This window comes from Encephalitozoon romaleae, chromosome VI (genome assembly GCF_000280035.1).
Source record: "Encephalitozoon romaleae SJ-2008 chromosome VI, complete sequence".
NCBI lineage: Eukaryota > Fungi > Microsporidia > Unikaryonidae > Encephalitozoon > Encephalitozoon romaleae.
Window position 1 is genome coordinate 68461 of NC_024901.1, and position 19092 is coordinate 87552.

A 19092-nucleotide genomic window follows, 5' to 3' on the forward strand; every position below is an offset into this window, starting at 1 on the left:
GTTACTGACAACGACTTTAATCCATTGTTTCGGTTGCAGATGCCAGTGCGGCTATCTTTTCCTTAAGTATCTTCAGTCCTTCCAAAACAATAGCAATTGGCCCAGCACCTCCCTCGATGACTTCTACACACATATGGATCTTATCTACTTTCTGCATCGGATTCGCTTCTCCTTGCTTTACCCCAGGCCATTCCTCTTCTATAGACTCTTCGAACCAGTAGTTTGTCTCTCTCCTGACATTGTCCTTGTCGTATTCGAAACTGATTGCAGACACCGGAGACCATTTTGCATGAATCTTTCCAATCCCTTTACGTCCAATGCATCGAGCCTTTAGACCTTGATCCCTTGCCAGCTTTGTGATCATGGGCCCGCTCTTAATAACCACATCTCCTTCATCGCAGACGATGTCTCTTGCACTTACAACCCTCAGGGCATCTTCTGTGTGCACTATATCTATCTCAAACACAACAGAACACTCCGAGCAGAATCCAGAGCAGCTGCATTCTTCCTTATACTTAAGCTCTCTTTTCGAATATATAGGGACCAGCCCAAGCCTGTGTGCAAGCACCTCATCAGGAAGCACTGTGTTGTTCCTTTCTATCTCTACCATGTCGATTGCAATCGTCGGCACTTCAGAAATCAATATTCTTCTTAGTGCATTTGCATATCCCACCGTTGCATTGGAAAGTGTGAACTTTATGCGTTCCGGCGTTAGCTCCTCGACAGTCAGGCCTATCATCCTCTAGGGCTTCAAAGAATTTTCAAGAAGTGATACTTTGGCTAAGTGGAATGTTCCATCACACCCTTAAATGTACACTTCCTGGCTGAACCATTATTCAAGGGCAGTGAATATGCTGTCCTTTGTCTTTGTGGCTATCCTCACACTAGTCTCGATCTTCAGTACTCATTCAGAGATGCATAGAGTCTTCAAAGCAGCTGCAATCGGATTACTATTCCTGTCCGGGTGTCTTATTCGGTACACGGCAACAACACTCTACTCCAAGGGCTATATGTGCATGGCATATACACTTGTTCTCCATGGAACACTGCTCTTTGTACTTATTCTTGGAGCAAGAATGGGCTCTTATAAGTAAGGACTTTGGACTCTTGAGGATTTGCTTCTCTGAGCCCTCGATGGACTGGTATGACCCCGGGGAGGACACATACACATTGATGGATGTAATGGAGAAGGAGGACTTAGAGATGAAAATTGTTTTAGATCTAGGAACCTCCACAGGCATATTAACAGAATGCTTGAAGAAGAAGAATACTGTTGTATCATCTGACCTTAACATCAAAGCTCTTCAAAACCATAACGGAGGGAATCTGGTGAGGGCAAATCTATTGGATAGCATCAACCAGCAGTCTGTGGATGTTGTTGTATTCAACCCTCCATACGTTCCCGACACAGACGATCCCATCATAGGCGGAGGGCACCTAGGAAGAAAAGTTATTGATAGATTTGTCAGCCTTGTTAATATCAAGGTTGTATATCTTCTTGTGATCGAAGCAAACAGGCCAAAAGAGGTGCTTCGATTATTTGATAACAGAGGATATAGAACTAAGATCCTTAAGGTGAGAAAGATTTTAGGTGAAACAATTTATATAATTAAAGGAGAAAAGAGCTAGACATCCGTCATTCTGCTTATTTCTTTTTGTTTCAGTCCACCTTCATTCAATATTAAAGAGAACTAAAAATACTGTAGTCAGAGACATCAGTATAACTGTTCACCTATCTTGAGAGGTAGCAGGTCGAAGCCTTTTCATCAATTCTAGTTGTCTAAGTAAATAGTCCACCATTTCTTCTGCCTTAATAACCTCTTTCTTCTTTGTAAAGGTATCAACCACCTGTATGGAGTCTGCCGCCATTTCAGATTCCCCAATCACAACAATAAATGGAATCTTCTTTCCTGCAGCATATTTGTGCTGGGTTTCAAACGAAGATCTTCGAGTGTAAAAGGTCTCAGAGGGAATTCCTCCATCCTGCAGGGTCTTAAGAACCGATAGCCTCTCTTCAAGGAAAAGGCCTCCGGATGCTCCAACATAGACCACTGTGGATGATTCTTTTTCATATCTTTCATACAGAAGTGCAAATATCCTGGAGACACTGATGTGTGTCTACTCCTTGTGTAGGGTTTTCTGTAGTTCACCCAAGTTCTCGGTGAGATTATCGTATCTACCTCCTCCAATCACAGATCCTACAGACTTCCCAATGTACTCTGCTTCAAGAATCATCCCTGTGTAATAGTCTAATCCTCGTGCTAAGGAAACATCCATAACCAAGCTCCCTTCGCATCCAAGGATTCTGCAGAACTTGAATAGCTCTTCCATGTCATGAACACCCTCCTTGCACCTTTCTATCTCATAAGCAGGGCACTCTCGAAGAAGCTTCAGAACATTTTCCTTTCCGGACATCTCCATATATTTTCTGATCATGTTCACCTGGTGCTCACTCAAGCCTTTTTGAATAAACTCTTTTGAGATGTCTTTCCAGCTCATCTTTTCAATCTTGTCAATAGTAGAACATACTGTCCCATAACTCTCACAGGGGACACCGACAGCTTCGAGAATAGATGTAAGGATCCTTCTGTCATTCACTTTTATCTTGAACTCCCCAATCTCAAATTCCTTCAGTATTCTGTCCACACAACTAATCACCTCTGCATCAGCCATCATGCGGATGCATTCCCCGGCAATGTCGAAATCCGCCTGCATAAACTCCCGTAGCCTACCTTTGACAATGGAAGGCTGGTCTCTCCTGTACACTCTTCCAATTTGATATCTCTTCATTTTCCTTATCTTGTTTGACGCCAGGTATCTTGCAAAGGGAACAGTAAGATCATACCTCAATGCACATATCTCTCCGCCTTGGTCTTTTAGATCATATATCAGCTTAGTATCCTCCCCATACTTGTTGGTAAGGATGCTTTTCATTTCAAAGGTTGGTGTGGAAATAGGGACTGCCCCGTATAGAACAAATACACCTCTAATCTTCTCTATAATCTCCTCATAGAGAAAACACTGTCTTGGAGATTCATCGGTTGTGCCTTTCGGTGTTTTTAAACTGTCCATTTCAGGGCTACTTTGATTTGCTCTAGAAACTCCCTTGTTTCTCACTGTTTCATGATCCAGTTAAATCTGCTTTACAAAAAAACTCGAAATGCTTGACAGAGAACATATTGTTCCCACACCTATAGTGGAGAATCATCAGCCTCTAGACACCCTAATAAAAAGCCTTGCAGAGTCTGAAGGAGAGAAACTGTCCCAAGGGCTGGACAGCGTCCTGAGTGTATCTCGACAGTTTACTACAGAGCAAATGTCCAGAATAGACAAGGTTGTTGCAGATCTCTACAACGGTCAGAGGGAAGAGTGGTTTTATCAGAAGATATTTGAGCTGGCTCTGAAGATGTATGGTTTTGATAATGACTGGAGGAACAGACTTCGGACATGCAAGCTCCACGAGAAGCATAGATTTAGAATACATAGCAACATTCATGAGTTCTCATATACAGGTGGTATAAACGAAATACCTAGGATATGCAGAATGTTTATGGAAAGAAGAAAGATTGTTTACGATAGAGTAAATGTCCTTGGATATTGTGTACTTGAGATTTCAGGGATGAATGGAGAGGCTGGATACGAGGGAGAAGACGACATTTTCTATCTTATAGAGTATGTCTACAGAAGGGATTTTAAGACACTCCTTAGATGGGCCAAGAATGTGAGGGTGATGAACGACTGGTCGTTGTTGTATATGTCAAACTACCCCGACTTCTTATACACAGAACTGAAGTATCAGAACAATCCGATGATAATCAAGGAGATAATAGTCCAACAGAAGTCTCATAAGCTTTATGATTTTCTTTTCATAAAGCTATCCATGCTATTTCCAAGAGAAGAGATGATCAGCATTCTGACAAGGAGCTACAAGGAGCCTGAGATAGAATACACGGTTCGAATATTCCACAAACTGTTTGAGGATAGCGAGGAGGGGGGAGAAAAGATCCTCAAGAAGTTCATCAAGAACACAGGAACCAAAGAGCTCAGCGAGATGTTCTTTGAGAAGTGTTCACAAATCGACGGAGATTATGCAGAGGCACTTTATATCTGCATAGATAAGGTACGTCTTATTAAAGATGATTGCCTTGAAAGACTTATGAACTCCCATTACTGGCCGTATGTCACACATAGATATGAGGACTTTTCTGTCCTCACGAAGCTTCTGATTGCAAGAGGCCTCTCGCCCCGAAAGGAGTATGACTTCCTGAGAAGCGAAATGGATGCCACCTTGGAGAATCTCAGAAAGATTTTATTTATGGCACGAGAAGTGCCTTCGAGACGAGAGGATGTAAGGAATACTGTGGTTGAGATGATCAAGAGGATGTTCAAGAAAAGAATGGTGTGTGAAAGATGCAAGGAGAAGAGGACGGAGAAGAGTTTAAATCTATGTCCTACCAGGTCTCTTATCAAGAAGGAGCCAGGGATGGAAGAAGACAAGGGACTTGTGATTATGTATGAGATACTGGAGACACTCCGAGGGCTAGATATTCCAAAGAGGATCCTGTATATGCTTTCGTTGATGAACTCTAGTTTGTTCTGCAAAACGGTGATCAATGACACAAGATATGACTGCTTCTTCATCAAGTGTATGAACATTATTTTGAGAGACCTTGAGGGAAGATTTCGGCAGATGATTAATGATATAATAGGGATGAGGATATTTGATTCTGATGGATATTGGGAACTGAGTGTCAGGAAATGCTTGAAGCTACGGAACCTATGGAAAGCGGTGATTACCTATGGAGTCTTAGAAGAGAGAACACTTGGATGTAGAGTACACAAGAGGAATGGACTCTATTCTCTAAAAAACATTGTAATACACTCTGATCCGAGTTTCCTGGTTGAAAATGAATGTTCCTCCGAGTCCATTGAAAAGAGTGGGTGGTGTTTTCTGGAGGACAAGAGGAATCTACGATATATGAAAATACTTGATGATAAAACCAGATTAAGATATCTCATCAAAGAGCTAGAAGGAAGAAAAGATCCTGAGAGGGTAAGAGCAGTGACCAGGCTGTTGATGGAATCATGTAGTGTTGCAGACGGGATGGTTTTCAAGGATTCATGGATTTTATTTGAGGCACCATCCAAGGCTTTTACTCTGTATCTTTCCTTTGGCCAGTATGAGGAGATAGGAGAGCAGATCTTTGTCCAGCTAGAGGGGAAAGAGGAGGTGCTAAAGATAGGCAGGATTAATGGTAAATTATTTATGAAGAAGATGAACAGGGGAAGCACTTCGGATATTCTCCTAGGTGAAGACAGCAAGCCGAAGATGGATGAGGTTTTCTGGTCTTCATACAAATCCTCGAAGTTTTCATTTTGCTTGAACGGGAGGATGTACAGCTCTAGAATTGGAAGTGTGGAGAAAGTAATAATAGGTGTTGGGTTTAGAGGAGTAGTTGAAAAGATATTTCTCTGTGAATCCAATCTCTCCAAAAAGTATGTACTTGGAAACACTCGCCAATCCCTTCTATATGTCTGTGAGCTGTCCAAGATAGAGAAGTTTCTAGAGTATAAGAACTTATGTGGGGTTTATATGGATAGCACTATCCCATACTTCATGGGTAGAAAGCTCGATGTCAAGGTAAGCAATGTGATAGATAACAGAAATGTTTATTGGATGTACAATAGAAAAGTCAAGAGTTTATTGAAGAGTGGGGATGTTCGGATACCTGGATATGAAGGCATGATGAGTAAGGCTCAGGACCTCCTTTTTGAGAGAACCTGAATCTTGAAATCATCCAACCAATGAGCATTATAGAGAGGATTTTTGGATAGGCCCTTAGGAAAACAACCAGTTGTTTTAGAGGAATGATAAGGAGACTGAATATATACTTGGATGTTATGAAGAAGTCATTAGATGTTATGAAGAGAGTTTCTATTGGCATTGAAAAATATAAATAACCTGATGAATCCAGTTTCAATGAAGTTTTCTACTGTGATGTTTGTTGCTCTATCTTCTCTTGTTTCTGCCAACCTTTTCTGGAATAGTGAAAGTACTACTGGATCATCAGGAAGTGGCTCTGGATTCCTTGGACTTGGGGGATCTGAGGATAGTAAGAATGCTCCATCCTCCAATTCAAGTTCATTGGGTGAAGGTACGACTGAAGAAAATGTTAAAGATAAGGTAAGTGGTTCCTCCTCTTCTGAATTCATGGGTAAAGAAAGTAGCAACTCATCAGGTTTATTTGGTGGAAGTAGCAGCAATTCTACTACAAGTAAAAGTAGCCTAGCAGAAGAATCATCATGTAGTGGTTGCGATGAAGAAGATAAGACAAATCCCGGTAGCGGAAACACTTCAGGGTTCTGGGGAAAAAGCAAAGATGATGAGTGATTGCTTGTACCAAGGCAAGGCATTCCTGCACTTTTGAAGTCTGAAAGTGGAGAGAAATAAAGCCTATTGTATTATTATTATTATTAATTGTTTATTCGTTATCTAGGCGGTATATTTTGAAGAGTAGAAGGGCACCCCAATGAAGTTCTCAAGGATAGTTGTGATGGGGCCACCTGGATGTGGAAAGGGAACTCAGTCTGGACTTATATCTGAGAGATATGGGATCCCTCATGTGAGTTCTGGAGATATTGTCCGAGAGGAGATGAAGAAGAGTAAGTTTGACTTATAATTTTAGATTCAAAAGAAGCAGAAATTGTTCGAGAAGTTGTTAATTCTGGGAGACTAGCACCCGATGAGCTCGTCAACAAGCTGGTGCTGAAGAAGATTCGAAGTATGGACAAGTATATTCTCGACGGATATCCTAGAAGGATTGAGCAGGCCGAGATGCTAGGGGACGATGTCGACCTTGTGATATTTATTGATGTTGACGAGGATGTATCTGTTCGTCGGATCTGTGGACGAAATCAGGGAAGGGATGATGATGTTGAGGAGGTTGCAAGAAAAAGGCATGAAGTGTATCTTGGGGAAACAGCACCTGTTGTTGAGCTTTATCGGAAGCAGGGGAAGCTCCTTACGGTCAACGGCCATGACAGCCCTGAGACAGTGTTTTCCGAGATATGCAGGTCTATTGAATGACGGTTTATTAAATGGCGTTTGATGATACTTTGAGCAGTTATTGTGCTTTTGAATGGATGATACTATCGAACTCCTTAAAAAAAGGAGGATATAAAAGTGAAAACAAGCCCTCAAGATAGAAGTGAAGATGAAGAGGAGGGGATGTATTGAGGGGCTTTCCTTTGAAAGGTACATGAGCAGTATCCTCTTTATTCCAAGTGCTTTGAAAGAGGTAGATGGGCAAGAGTCCCTCACGCTTTCTTATAAGGGTAGCCTAGATGATGAACCTGAGGTGGCAAAGAATAAAGAAGTGTTTGCAGCTGTGTTAAAACGAAAGATTAATCAAGTTCTTGGACTCCGAGTGATTGATGTGAAGAAAGAGAAAGCTTACACCAGAGATAATGTTGAGATGAATGAGATTAAAACAAACGAAGAGGAGGAGAAAGGAGAGGGCTATAAGGCCAGGATGTTTAGTCCCATTGCTGTTGATGAAGATTTTTATGACTGTGTGAGCAGTGAAATGGCGGTGACTGCAACGAAGGATGATAGTTTTTTGCATGTAAAGAGAAGAATGAGTGGGTTTGAGAGTCAGACGGAGTTTCTGTTCAGAAAGAGCTTAGAGACGGTGGAGAGAAGGAGAAGATTTTCATTTATTGAGCTATATGATATGGTAAAGGAAGACAAGTTTCTAGGTCTTGTGATGATGGAAGGGAAGTCCGTAGTTTTGAACAAGGCTTGCAAGGAAGTAAGTGTCGGGATTCGGAATAGAAGTACGGGGATCATAGGAAGTGATGTCCGAGGTATATTTACTATAAGTGTGGATGGATTGAGGGGGTCTGGGGAAGAGATTCAAAGTGTGAGGTTGGCATGTGGATATAGGCAGAGCGACTTCTGTGCCAGGTTTAGCTACCACAGAATGCACAAGGTGATATCTATGGAGGAACTGATGAGCTACTATCTAGATAACAAGGCCATTCCACTTGGAAGACTTTTTGATGAGATTATCTGTGTTTCTCAACCTGGAAACCTGAGGGAAAACTGCTTAAGGTTCATAGAATTGAAAGCAAACCTGTTTTTTGGTGAGGCTGAGGTATCTCCGTATGATGTAGGAAGCTCACTGTTGTTTTTCCTTCGAATGTTTGGAGGAAAAAAGATGGCACAGACAACAAACAAGATTATAGAATATATTGAGTATGTCCTCTGTGAGATAGATGTTTGTAGGGATTCTATCAAGGACCTGTTGTTTCTGTATGAGACATGCATGTTTATAAACATGATTATTTCATTGGAAACCCAAGATACAGGAGATGGAGGAAGCAAGAGGCTTGGATCTGCAAAGATGAGAGATACCATGAAATTGAGCGATAAGAGCGGATGGTGTGAATGGGATGACTTTTATCCAAGGGAAGTATGTAGTGTTTCTGCTTATTACAAAGCTCAATGTTCCTGGGAAAATGTCGTATTCAGCCTAAAAAGAAGGTATCATGAGGAAAAGATCTACGAAGGAAGCCGGGGCCCCATTGTCAGGAGCACTATTGAGGATCTTCTATTTGAAGGCCTTAAGATTTCTGGATCTGAGTATAATGGAAGCCAATCTCCAGGACTTAGTAAGCTTTTGGGTGTGTACAGGAAGTTGGTTAAGATTTCTAGGAAAGGCTTGAATAGGTTTGTAAATAGAGACAAGGCCAGCAGCCTTATCATCTCCATCCTTGAAGAGAACATGGTGACTGATAGGGAAACTCTTCTCCTATGCACGATTGTTAAAGACATTTCAAAGATGGTCCCTGTGAGGGTATCGATCCTTGATAAGGCATTAGTCAAATGCATAAGCGAGGTTGTCTTGATGCTTAGAAGAAGGTTAAGGCAGGCTCTAAAAAAGGGAGAGGGAGAGGTCGAGAATGTGTTTGTACCAATAAACCGATTCTTCACAAGGCTTCGGTACCTGAACTCAAGTATACATGAAGAGATATTCAGGAGTGATCTTCACCATTCGATAGAAGAGGAATGCTTCCACAGGCTTCGGAAGGTGCCTCTAGATGTCAAGACTGGGTTGAAACGTCTTGAACTTTGCAGGAAGGTCCACGAAGAACATCTTCGGATCTTTGGCTCAATGAGTCGTGAGATAGAACTTAGTTACTGCCTAGAGGAGAAGAAGGCGTTTATGAGACTTTATGATGTCAGGAAGATAAAAAGGATGCTCAGACACCCCGAGATGCTTGGAAAAGAGATTCTTAAGATGATCGGAGAAGGATCGAATGTGAATGACGACATACGTAACAGATACAAGCTATATCTATACGAGTGCATTAAAGAGCATGCCAGGGTGCTTTCTGGAGATAAATATGACGAGACGATGATGTTTGTAAATAAATGCTTCATATGAAGTATTGTATTAGATTCTGTATCAGTGTGAAGGGTCAATTGGCGGGAGAATAGGAACCAATGGGCATGGAAAAGAAAGGAAGTAAGCAAAAACCAGGAATCTTATTTGTCACACAAAACAAAAGGGGGAAGTAGATGTTTATATAGAGATAGGATAGGGTGGAAACCGATGGAGGACAAGGACATGAGAAAAAAAAAGAAGAACATCATAATAATCAATGATAAGGGAGAAATGCTAAGCGTTACGAAAAAGACGTTAGATGGGAATAAAGATGGCGAGGATATGGCAAGCCATGAAGAGGTGAAAGAGATGAATGGAGAAGAGGATACAAGGATAGACACAGAGGAGAAGATTGAAAGCACTGGAGAGGCATTCGAGACAAAAGCAGACGAAAGATCCCATGAAAAGGAGTGTTCTGAGTCCAAAGAGTGTTGTGGCGGGCCCAAGAACGAAGAAGGTCAGGGCAGGAAGGAAACAATGGCTGAAGAAAACAGCAAGAACGACCCCGAAGAAGAATTCATCCCATTGGATTCGAAGGAGCCTGGAGAGAAAGCAGAAAGCGTGAAGTCTCCTCCGAAGGAGAGTGGAGATGTATTTGTTCCTCCCATGCTTAAGACAACAACAGAGAATGCCAACAAAGAGATATTTGAAGAAAGAGATAAAGGAGAGATAGTAGCCGAAGGATGGATATGGAAGAAAAGGAGGATTTTCAGTTGTTTCTGGCATCAGAAGTACTTTGTTCTCACAAAGGATGGGACTCTGAAGTACTACAAGGCTGATGGAAGGAGGCATGCCAAGGGGAACTGGAATATGAAGGAATCAACTGAGATCAGGCATTATAATCTCTCCAGTGAGGAGAACACCCATCCATGCAGAATAATGGTGTTTTTCTCCGACCATTCGTTTCTTCTGGCGTTCGACGAGAGAAACACCAAAGACTATTGGGTAGAAAAGCTTAATAGGGCCATTGGGAAGCCGAGAAAATAAGAAACCACTTCTGGGAATTAAACATTGATTTTATTAACAAAATCTATGAGGTTTCAACTCTTCTTTGTGATGACAGCCTCCATTACCTTGAAAAAGAAAGTCTTTATCTGGCATTCATCGAACGTTATCTCCTCACTCAGGAAGTCTGGGAGCTCAATGTTCCTGGACTCAACAAGCTTGTAGATGTATGAGCTGTCCTCGGGAGTCAAAACAAACCTGATGAACTTGGTGATATTGTTCGATACAATCTCATGTGTCACCTCATAGCACCCGTTGCTCTCCACTATGTCAAATCCAACAAACTTCTTGTAGAGTAGAGCATCTGTCTTCAAAGACCGCAGGTACTCGTTTTCCTTCTTATAGCTCTCTATCAAGTCCTCTTCCTTCATCTTCATTTCAATAAGAATTTGTTTGTATCTAGATGCAGAGTCAAGACCCTTCTGCTCGTCCTTATTCTCTATCTTCGGGGTTTTGTTCTCCTTGGTGTCCGAGGCATGGCCATCCTTTACAGGTGTCTTGGTGCCTTTTCTTGGTGTCTTGAACGTTATTTTCTTCCTAGGCGTTCTCATCTGGTTATTCTTGTTCTGGGGATCGTCTTGGCAATTTTTTACAGACTTATAAGACATAACAACAGGCATTATTTCAGGATGCTTTATTACCATTCATCTTCCTTCTACTGATCCTTCGGCCTTTTGAATGCTTCCCTCCACAATACTTCTCCTTATCGGCTCTCCCATTCTTCATCGATTCCACTCTTTCCTTCTTGCTTGCTTTCCGACGAATAAACTCAAGATTCCTGCCACAGTACTTCTTGTGGTTCATCACATTAATCACAGATGTATATGCATAGAAGATGCTTTTGCTCTTCGATCCCTTGAAGCATTCTATGTACTTTGCAATCCTCTCCTTCATCTTATCCACAATGCTATCGCCATCATTTTCCTTATCTTCACGTCCTTCGTCAGAACCGCTAAGAGAAGACAAAGTAGAGGTACTTTCCTCCATATCCTCTTTCTTCTTAAGCTTCAACGCCTCCGGGTCAAACTTGCAGTAAATCTCCCTCAGCATGTTCAATCCATACACAACAAAGTCGTCATCTTTGAACTCAGAGCATAGGGCATCTCCCACAATATCAATGGCTCGAAGAACATCCTCCCTTCCCACCTCCTCAACAATAATCTCCATAAGATCCTTGATATCATCCTTCTCTGGATTCAGCATCCCCATTGCCATTCGTACAACAGATGCTTTCAAATTATACCTGTTCCTGAACAGAACATATATTCTCATCTTTGTGATCTTCTCCTCTCTCTCCATCCTGTCTTCCTGGAGACTCTTGAACAGCATCCTTCCAAACCTTGCTCCCTCAGGGCTAAGAAGCTCCATGGCTCTTGCTCCCTCCTCTTCAAAGTCTATCTGATCAAGAAAATACATCCTACAAATCTTCCCTATCTTCCCATCCACAAACAACCCTCCGCATACCTCTTTCTCAAGGCCACTGCATCCCTTTGTAAACAGATACACAATCAAGTAGTAGCAGAAGCCCTTTTGCTTGTCTGTTCCCTTCCCATAGTACTCGAGTATCCATGGAACCGCCTCTTTAGAGACTAGTGCTCTCGCTCTCCTCAGAACAGACTTTGGATCTGGATGGTGCTCCAAAAGATTCTTGAACAGCTGTCCGGTATCTATTAGCCCTTTTCTTCGGAGTCTAAAAAGACTCTCAACTACAATCCTCCTTGTCTTGTGGCATTTAATTGTTCCTATACTTGCAATGAGAGTCTCTGGAAGCCTCTTATCAACCTTTGGGAAGGCAAGAAGGAATGAGAGAGTCTGGCGGATAATCTTCACGGGTTGCTTTGGAAGCTTCACAAGAGAGTTAAATAGCTCAAGCTGCCTTCCATACTCCTCGGCATAGTTTTCCGGGCACTTCTCCAGCCCTACAAGCACTTGATATATATCCATATTATCGGGTCAAAAAAATTTGGTGCTTAAGCCTATGTGTTTGAGCTTCAGGAGCCTTCAATCCGGCCCCTTCTTCCTGGCACTCCTTCCTGAAACATCAAATAAAAACCGATCCAAAACACTAGACCAACAAGAATGCCCTTGGTAGACTTCATTGGATCCTTCTACAAAAAGCATGATACCCTGTACGATACCTTCGTAAGTGCATGTCTTGAGCTCAAAGAATGCAAGGACATTAAAAACAATCTTACACAGATATACAAATGCCTTAGACACGAGCAGACGAGACAGACAAGCTTCAGATGCCTCGAATACTTTATGGATAGTGAGATGGTCAATTTCGTCTACAAACTAGGGCATGTTGAGGAGAAAAAGGTGGTAATGGACTTTCTTGTTGACTTCACATCTATCCTTCCTGCTAAGTGCTTTTCAAGGCTCAACGGCTTCTTCGACTCTGTATTTGAATCCAAGGACACTGATGAGCTGGGATTGGCCTTGGCATACTCAGAAAGAACCATTGTCCTCGGCTGTGGCATCAGAACAGCCCTGGTTGACTACTCCCTTAGGTTCTTTTTTGAAGAAGGCCTTTCAGGAGAATATTCCAGGGCATGCATAGTGTATCTCATATGCTCCAAGAGAGCTCTTGACCATCTTAAGTCCATGAGGTTTGTCCAGACAGTCATAGGGCAGACCAATAGAATGTACTTCGATCTAGAAAAAAAGATGCCACTCTACCTATCTCTCCTGCAGTTCATCTCGTACTATGCAAGGAAAGAAACAGACCTGTGTAAAACAGCTAGCGACACATTCGATGGCCGGAAAAGCCACTTCTTAGGCATGAAGAGCTCAAGGCCTCATCCAATAAGAAGCCCCCTGCTTTTGGCAAGAGGAAAGGATTCCACAGAGCCTCATTCGATTCTTGATCTTCTCGAGTTCCCCAACGTGCACAGCGCCAAGGTATACATGGAAATACTGGAAAGCACAGGATCATCTAACATACGAGCATTGGTCATTGACTCTGTATTAACAACCATAGAGAACACAGATGATCCTACAAGGTTTATAAGGTTCTGTGTAGAAAACCATCCCGAGCTTGTTGCACCATATCTCATCAAAAATGGTGGAGAAGACTGGTCTCCCACAAATGTACTTCAGAAGGTTGCAAAGATGAAAGGGAAGGGATCTTCTATCAAAGTTCCTTGTGTATGCCATGTGGACCGTCACAGGATTTCTATAGTTGATTTTCTTATCGAAAACAACATATGTGATGACCTCATATTCTTATTTATCTGGGCTGTATCAAAAGAGACATTCTACACTCATTTCGAGAAGATACGGGAGATATTCAAGGACCATAGAACAATCTGGGCAGACCTGTGGAGCCTTATTCTCACCCCTATAATCTGATGTCTATCTCTATCAAAGCAGCTGACCCCACATGAAAGATGGTATTGACTTTACCGAGACAGAAGCATATGCAAGGATATATAACTTCATCCTGATGGTCGATGACTCTATAAAGAGCTCAAAGCAGAATCAGAGCAGGCAACACAGAGATCTTCTCGCAAGTATAGCTGAAATCATAAAAGAGACAGAGAAGGACCAGACTCCACAAAGATATGCAAATGCTGCAGCAAAGATTGTATTCAAGAGAATATGCGATGAACATGATGATGAGTATCTAAGAAACTCATTTGGAAACAAGATAAGGCTAGATTATGGTACTGGACATGAGCTGAACTTTCTATGCTATCTTTATAATCAGTATTGTGAGGGCGCAATCACCATTGACTGTGTGTTTACTACTCTCGTAGAATACTTCGAAGTCGTCAGGCTCTTTGTAACAAAGTTTAACTTGGAGCCTGCAGGGAGCCACGGAATATGGGGACTAGACGATTACCAGTTCCTCCCTTTTCTTTTTGGATCTTCGGAACTCTGTAATACAAGGCTCAGGTTTGACGAATTAGATGACACCAAATGCTACTTTGTTGCTGTGAAGAGGAAGTTGGGAGGCTCCTCTCAAATCCTCAAAAGCATCATGGACAAAGATTGGGCAACAATCAACAGAGGAATGATCCGGATGTATGATGACTATGTATTGAAGAAAGACGTTGTGACACAGCACTTCATTTATGGAAGATATCTGAGAAAAGAAAAAGGCTAGGCCCATTTGAGCCTCAAAACACTCATAGAGTAACCTTTAATCAAACCCATTAGAAGTCCACGTCTATCCTGAAAGAATCGTTTCCGTTCTCAATCCCTACAAATGCCTTTTGATATTGAGACTCCCTCTTGTCAAAGAAGTTTGTCTTTCCAACCAACGAAATGTTCTCCATGAAATCGAATGGATTGATGGCATGGTATATCTTCTCCTCCCCAAGATTCTCCAGAAGCGTATCGGCCACAAACTCTATGTATCTACACATGAGCTCGCAATTCATCCCTATAAGATTCACAGGTAGGCTTTCACTCAAGAACCTCTTCTCGATTCTTACAGCGTCCATCACAACCTCTTTTGTTCTTGTGCATTTATTGTTCAGATGGTATCTGTGGAGATGGCATGCAAACTCACAGTGCAGCCCTTCGTCCCTGCTTATCAACTCGTTCGAAAACGTCAGCCCGGGCATCAACCCCCTCTTTTTCAGCCAGAATATGGATGCAAACGCCCCAGAGAAGAATATTCCCTCCACACAGGCAAACGCCACAAGCCTGGTTGCAAAGTCCGAGTCCTTGTCTTCAATCCATTTTATTGCCCAGTCCGCCTTATCCTTCACAGATGGAATATTCTTGATTGCATTAAACAGAAAGTCCCTCTCTTCTGCATTTCTTATGTATGTCTCAATGAGCAAGCTGTACATCTCGCTATGGATGCTCTCAATTGCTACCTGAAACCCGTAGAAGAACCTTGCCTCAAGTATCTTGACCTCGCTGGAGAATCTTTCGACTAGGTTGAGGTTGACAATCCCATCAGAGGCTGCGAAAAAGGCAAGAACATGCGAGATGAAATGCTTTTCCTTTGCATTCAGCCTCCCCCAATCCTCAACATCCTTGTCAAGAGAGACCTCCTCCACAGTCCAGAACGAACTCTCGGCCTTCTTATACAAGGCCCATATGTCATCATACTTTATAGGAAACAGCACAAATCGCTCTTCTTCTGGATTCAGTAACGGCTCAATTTCTCCTCCTTGAGTCATAGGCTGTAAGATGGATCTTGTTATATACTTTTTTTTGGAGGGAATATCTCCCTCAAAATCACCCGCCAAACTATAAACCCATGTCTATCGTCTAACTTACCCTGATAACCCACATTTCACTAGACCAGTCTCAACCCTCGGGTCAAAGTGTGGGGGTGGGACTTGGGAATAAGATACCCAGGCCTCCATGTTCTGCTTTAAATAAATATGCATAAAACCAAATAACTTATGAGCTGACCAATTTAAAGTATTTTAAATCTATAAAACCCTTTATGTCAGTTATTTCTGAGCTAGAAAAGTTACAGAAAGTATTGAAAAATCATTTGGTGGAAATAGGTCATTTTAAATCTATTGAAGATGTTGAGCAAGAACTACTAAAAAGTGAACACCAAATATTAGCTTCAAATCTCTTCAGATCATCAAATACTTCATATTACTACAAGAGGCTTATTGAAGAATATTCGTTTTTAGAAAAACCAAACTTCGAAGCCGAAGACATTAGTTTAATTGAGAAATTCAAAAATATTATAAACCATATATGAACTTCTTTATATTGTATACTTGTTATCGAAATCCAAGATCTAGACCATATCTATTTTCTATTCTGCTTAAATAAAATTGTAAAGGATATACCCATCTTCTCTTTAGTCGCGCCTTGAACTTTCGGAGCGTGGATTCCCGAGAAGTATAACAACCTTGGGGGTAAGGGTGGGACTGAGGCTTCATGATCTCAAGATACCTTCAAACATTTTCATTTAGTATTTTCATCTCACTTTACCACAAAAGAAAAAACAAACTCTTAAAGCCAGAAAGTTTAATGAGCAAATACCCTAGAAACATACGCTGGCCCAAACACCTTGCCTATAGACAGATCCTTCTTGGAAATCTTACTGACCGCATCAACAGCTTTGTCTTCATACTTCAGGTCTACTACTCCTCTCAGATACTTGCCCCACATGTCGGTGCTGTAGATCTCGAAATTCTTCTTTTTTTCCTTGAAGAATGAAATAACACCACTCTTGAACTCTTCGAACTGCTCTTCACTCATCTCCTTGTAGTATCCATCCAGGTCCTCAACGAACTTTCTTATTCTCTTTTCCAGGAAGTCTACATCCTTCTCACTTTGCACAAGAAATACTATATACTGCTCATCATCAAGATGCATAACCCTGGAGGCCACCACATATCCAAGCTCTTCTTTGGTTCGGAGATCATCAAAGAACATGGCCATACACGACTGATGTACAAGGTGTGTCATTGCTGCATCTACATGGTTTCCATACTTCCCGCAATAATAGTTTACAGTGCATGCATTATTCACCTTATCGCTTGTCTTTACATCACACTTATACCTCCCATCAAGAAGTCCCTTTCTTTTGTAGTTATATACCTCTACCTGCTTAGACAGAACATGGTTGAATATCTTCTCTGCATCAGAGTACTCAATGTTTCCAATTGCAAACATCTCGAGGAAGAACTTTCGGCTCATCTTGCACCTCGTATCTACAGAATGTAGCTTCTCCATCATCTCTTCAGCCATCATATGGTCTGGAACTTTCATCCATCTCATTCCTTCATCACACCGTCTGTAGGGACTGCTGTTTCTCATTATCTCCAGTTCGTTCCGAATCTTCTCTTTGATCAGATCCTTACGGGACTGATCAGGGTCTCCAAACAGTATATCAAAAAACTTCTGAGATACTTCGACACTCATATGGTTGAAGCATTCAATGCGGATCTCAATCCCGTAGTGCTCTATTCGAACAGAAACATCCACCCCGGTTCCATATAGATATCCACCATGTTTCTTAAAGAACTGGCTCTTTGCATTCTCAGCAAGAAACATCATATCAACCCTACTCTCCTTACTGATGTTCTCTGTTCTTATCAAATATCCAATAAATACCTTTGGAACTTTATAGGTGTCGTTAAACAAGTAGTTGATCTTTCCACCTGGAAACTCTTTCGAAATAATATCAGACCCATTCTCGGAACTTGCCATCTCCCCTTCTTTCCATTCCACACTATCCACTTTCTCCAAAGGCTCACCCTTAATGTCCTTTGCTTCAAGTATTTTATCTCCCAATCCGAATCTCACTCCATATATCTCCTCACACATATCAAATACCCCCGCGTCTTTTGCAACATGGAATACAAGCCACTCAGAAAAGCTTCCCATTCTCTTGATTATTCTCTTCATCTCATTTTCATCAAATCTCTCAAAACAGTAATCCTTATCAAGGACATTCTCAATGGGATAGAACTGCATTCTCTTTGCAATTTTCTGTGTTTGATACATAGGCTCATCATTCTCCTCGTACTTGAATAGATACCTAGATCGCTTCTTAAGCTCTTCATACTCACTTTCAGTGATATTCATCCCTTGGATATACTTTACAAGCTCCAAAACCACGTCCTTTGGTCTTTTGCTCCCAACAACAGACAGATGCACAGTTATTATGATCAACGAGTAGTCTGTGTAGTTAGCGTTTTCACATTCAACATCCAATGCAAGCCCCTTATCCTTCACTTTACAAGCAAACCCTCTTGGGTCATCCCTAAGAATCATTTCAGTAATACATTCATATGGGTTGTTCCTAAAAACCTTGTATCCAGACTCAACAGTTATGGTAACTACAATGGACTTTGTGTCAGCAATCGGCTCTACTCTTATCCATCTATTTGTATATTCAGTATCAAACACACTCCACCCTTCTTCAAGCTCAGATCCCATGTTCTTCCCACTGCATTCCTTTTCTTCCAATCCCTTGGGAACTCCCTCAAACTTCTTCAACAGCTTCTTCAACTCGGAAGGGCTCTTGTTTCCGTAAATCACAACACACATCTTGTCACACGAATACTTCTTCCTCCAGAAATCCTTCATCTCCTCCCATATCCCTTCTCTCCTCAGCGTGTCATAGTTTCCGGTACTGAACTTGGATATGGGGAGCTCCTTCTTACAGCATCTTGCCATCATCCTCCAGATCCTCCAGTCATCGACATTAAGCCCATTGCAGAACTCGGAGTGGACTGCAGACACTTCTCTTTCGACAGAGTTTTTCTTTAGTAACGGTGCCTTGAAGAAGTCTGCAAGTCTGTCGACTCCCTCTTCAAAGGCCTTTGGCGCAACATCAAAATAGTATATGGTCACTTCTCCATAGGTCGTTGCATTATATCCTCCATTATTTCTGGCGAGGAACTTGCTAAAGCCCTCTTCGTCAGGGTATTTCTCAGTACCCATAAACAGCATGTGTTCCAGGAAGTGTGCAAGCCCTTGTGCAGACTCAGGGTTGTCAAATGCCCCAACCTTTACAGAGACAGCACAACTGCACTTGTCAAGAGACGGATCAGATATAACCAATGCATGGATCCCATTGGGCATCTCAACATGCTCATACTCCATGGTATCAGCAAGACTTTTGCGAATATTCTTAGTCATCAGTACCCTGGATAAATTTTTAATTATAGATAAAATTTTGTCTATTCGATTACCAAAATAG

The 19092-nt window shown here is 41.8% G+C and overlaps 14 protein-coding genes across 14 annotated transcripts; 8 read left to right on the plus strand and 6 right to left on the minus strand.

Moving 5' to 3' along the window:
• Positions 1–16: 16 nt before the first annotated feature.
• Positions 17–739, minus strand: EROM_060540 (DNA-directed RNA polymerase II subunit Rpb3; the record flags this gene model as incomplete). Its single annotated transcript, XM_009266370.1, has 1 exon — positions 17–739. One exon carries the CDS (start codon positions 737–739, stop codon positions 17–19), a length of 723 nt encoding a protein of 240 aa, XP_009264645.1.
• Positions 740–1134: 395 nt separating this feature from the next.
• On the plus strand, positions 1135–1629 carry EROM_060550 (N6 adenine specific DNA methylase; the record flags this gene model as incomplete). The annotated part of the gene is made up of 1 exon (XM_009266371.1): positions 1135–1629. One exon carries the CDS (start codon positions 1135–1137, stop codon positions 1627–1629), a length of 495 nt encoding a protein of 164 aa, XP_009264646.1.
• A 489-nt stretch (positions 1630–2118) lies between these two features.
• EROM_060560 (histidyl-tRNA synthetase) lies at positions 2119–3072 on the minus strand (the record flags this gene model as incomplete). Its single annotated transcript, XM_009266372.1, has 1 exon — positions 2119–3072. The coding sequence occupies one exon, from the start codon at positions 3070–3072 to the stop codon at positions 2119–2121; it is 954 nt and encodes a 317-aa protein (XP_009264647.1).
• Positions 3073–3160: 88 nt separating this feature from the next.
• EROM_060570 (hypothetical protein) lies at positions 3161–5785 on the plus strand (the record flags this gene model as incomplete). Its single annotated transcript, XM_009266373.1, has 1 exon — positions 3161–5785. The coding sequence occupies one exon, from the start codon at positions 3161–3163 to the stop codon at positions 5783–5785; it is 2625 nt and encodes an 874-aa protein (XP_009264648.1).
• Positions 5786–5965: 180 nt separating this feature from the next.
• EROM_060580 (hypothetical protein) lies at positions 5966–6391 on the plus strand (the record flags this gene model as incomplete). Its single annotated transcript, XM_009266374.1, has 1 exon — positions 5966–6391. The coding sequence occupies one exon, from the start codon at positions 5966–5968 to the stop codon at positions 6389–6391; it is 426 nt and encodes a 141-aa protein (XP_009264649.1).
• A 262-nt stretch (positions 6392–6653) lies between these two features.
• Positions 6654–7087, plus strand: EROM_060590 (putative adenylate kinase; the record flags this gene model as incomplete). The annotated part of the gene is made up of 2 exons (XM_009266375.1): positions 6654–6663; positions 6687–7087. 2 exons carry the CDS (start codon positions 6654–6656, stop codon positions 7085–7087), a joined length of 411 nt encoding a protein of 136 aa, XP_009264650.1.
• Positions 7088–7214: 127 nt separating this feature from the next.
• Positions 7215–9449, plus strand: EROM_060600 (hypothetical protein; the record flags this gene model as incomplete). Its single annotated transcript, XM_009266376.1, has 1 exon — positions 7215–9449. The coding sequence occupies one exon, from the start codon at positions 7215–7217 to the stop codon at positions 9447–9449; it is 2235 nt and encodes a 744-aa protein (XP_009264651.1).
• A 168-nt stretch (positions 9450–9617) lies between these two features.
• On the plus strand, positions 9618–10436 carry EROM_060610 (putative protein kinase domain-containing; the record flags this gene model as incomplete). The annotated part of the gene is made up of 1 exon (XM_009266377.1): positions 9618–10436. One exon carries the CDS (start codon positions 9618–9620, stop codon positions 10434–10436), a length of 819 nt encoding a protein of 272 aa, XP_009264652.1.
• Positions 10437–10489: 53 nt separating this feature from the next.
• EROM_060620 (hypothetical protein) lies at positions 10490–11005 on the minus strand (the record flags this gene model as incomplete). The annotated part of the gene is made up of 1 exon (XM_009266378.1): positions 10490–11005. The coding sequence occupies one exon, from the start codon at positions 11003–11005 to the stop codon at positions 10490–10492; it is 516 nt and encodes a 171-aa protein (XP_009264653.1).
• A 73-nt stretch (positions 11006–11078) lies between these two features.
• EROM_060630 (hypothetical protein) lies at positions 11079–12398 on the minus strand (the record flags this gene model as incomplete). The annotated part of the gene is made up of 1 exon (XM_009266379.1): positions 11079–12398. One exon carries the CDS (start codon positions 12396–12398, stop codon positions 11079–11081), a length of 1320 nt encoding a protein of 439 aa, XP_009264654.1.
• Positions 12399–12533: 135 nt separating this feature from the next.
• EROM_060640 (hypothetical protein) lies at positions 12534–13805 on the plus strand (the record flags this gene model as incomplete). Its single annotated transcript, XM_009266380.1, has 1 exon — positions 12534–13805. One exon carries the CDS (start codon positions 12534–12536, stop codon positions 13803–13805), a length of 1272 nt encoding a protein of 423 aa, XP_009264655.1.
• A 31-nt stretch (positions 13806–13836) lies between these two features.
• Positions 13837–14562, plus strand: EROM_060650 (phosphotyrosyl phosphatase activator; the record flags this gene model as incomplete). The annotated part of the gene is made up of 1 exon (XM_009266381.1): positions 13837–14562. One exon carries the CDS (start codon positions 13837–13839, stop codon positions 14560–14562), a length of 726 nt encoding a protein of 241 aa, XP_009264656.1.
• A 49-nt stretch (positions 14563–14611) lies between these two features.
• On the minus strand, positions 14612–15592 carry EROM_060660 (ribonucleoside-diphosphate reductase small subunit; the record flags this gene model as incomplete). Its single annotated transcript, XM_009266382.1, has 1 exon — positions 14612–15592. One exon carries the CDS (start codon positions 15590–15592, stop codon positions 14612–14614), a length of 981 nt encoding a protein of 326 aa, XP_009264657.1.
• Positions 15593–16406: 814 nt separating this feature from the next.
• Positions 16407–19031, minus strand: EROM_060680 (secreted/periplasmic Zn-dependent insulinase-like peptidase; the record flags this gene model as incomplete). Its single annotated transcript, XM_009266383.1, has 1 exon — positions 16407–19031. The coding sequence occupies one exon, from the start codon at positions 19029–19031 to the stop codon at positions 16407–16409; it is 2625 nt and encodes an 874-aa protein (XP_009264658.1).
• Positions 19032–19092: the final 61 nt, after the last annotated feature.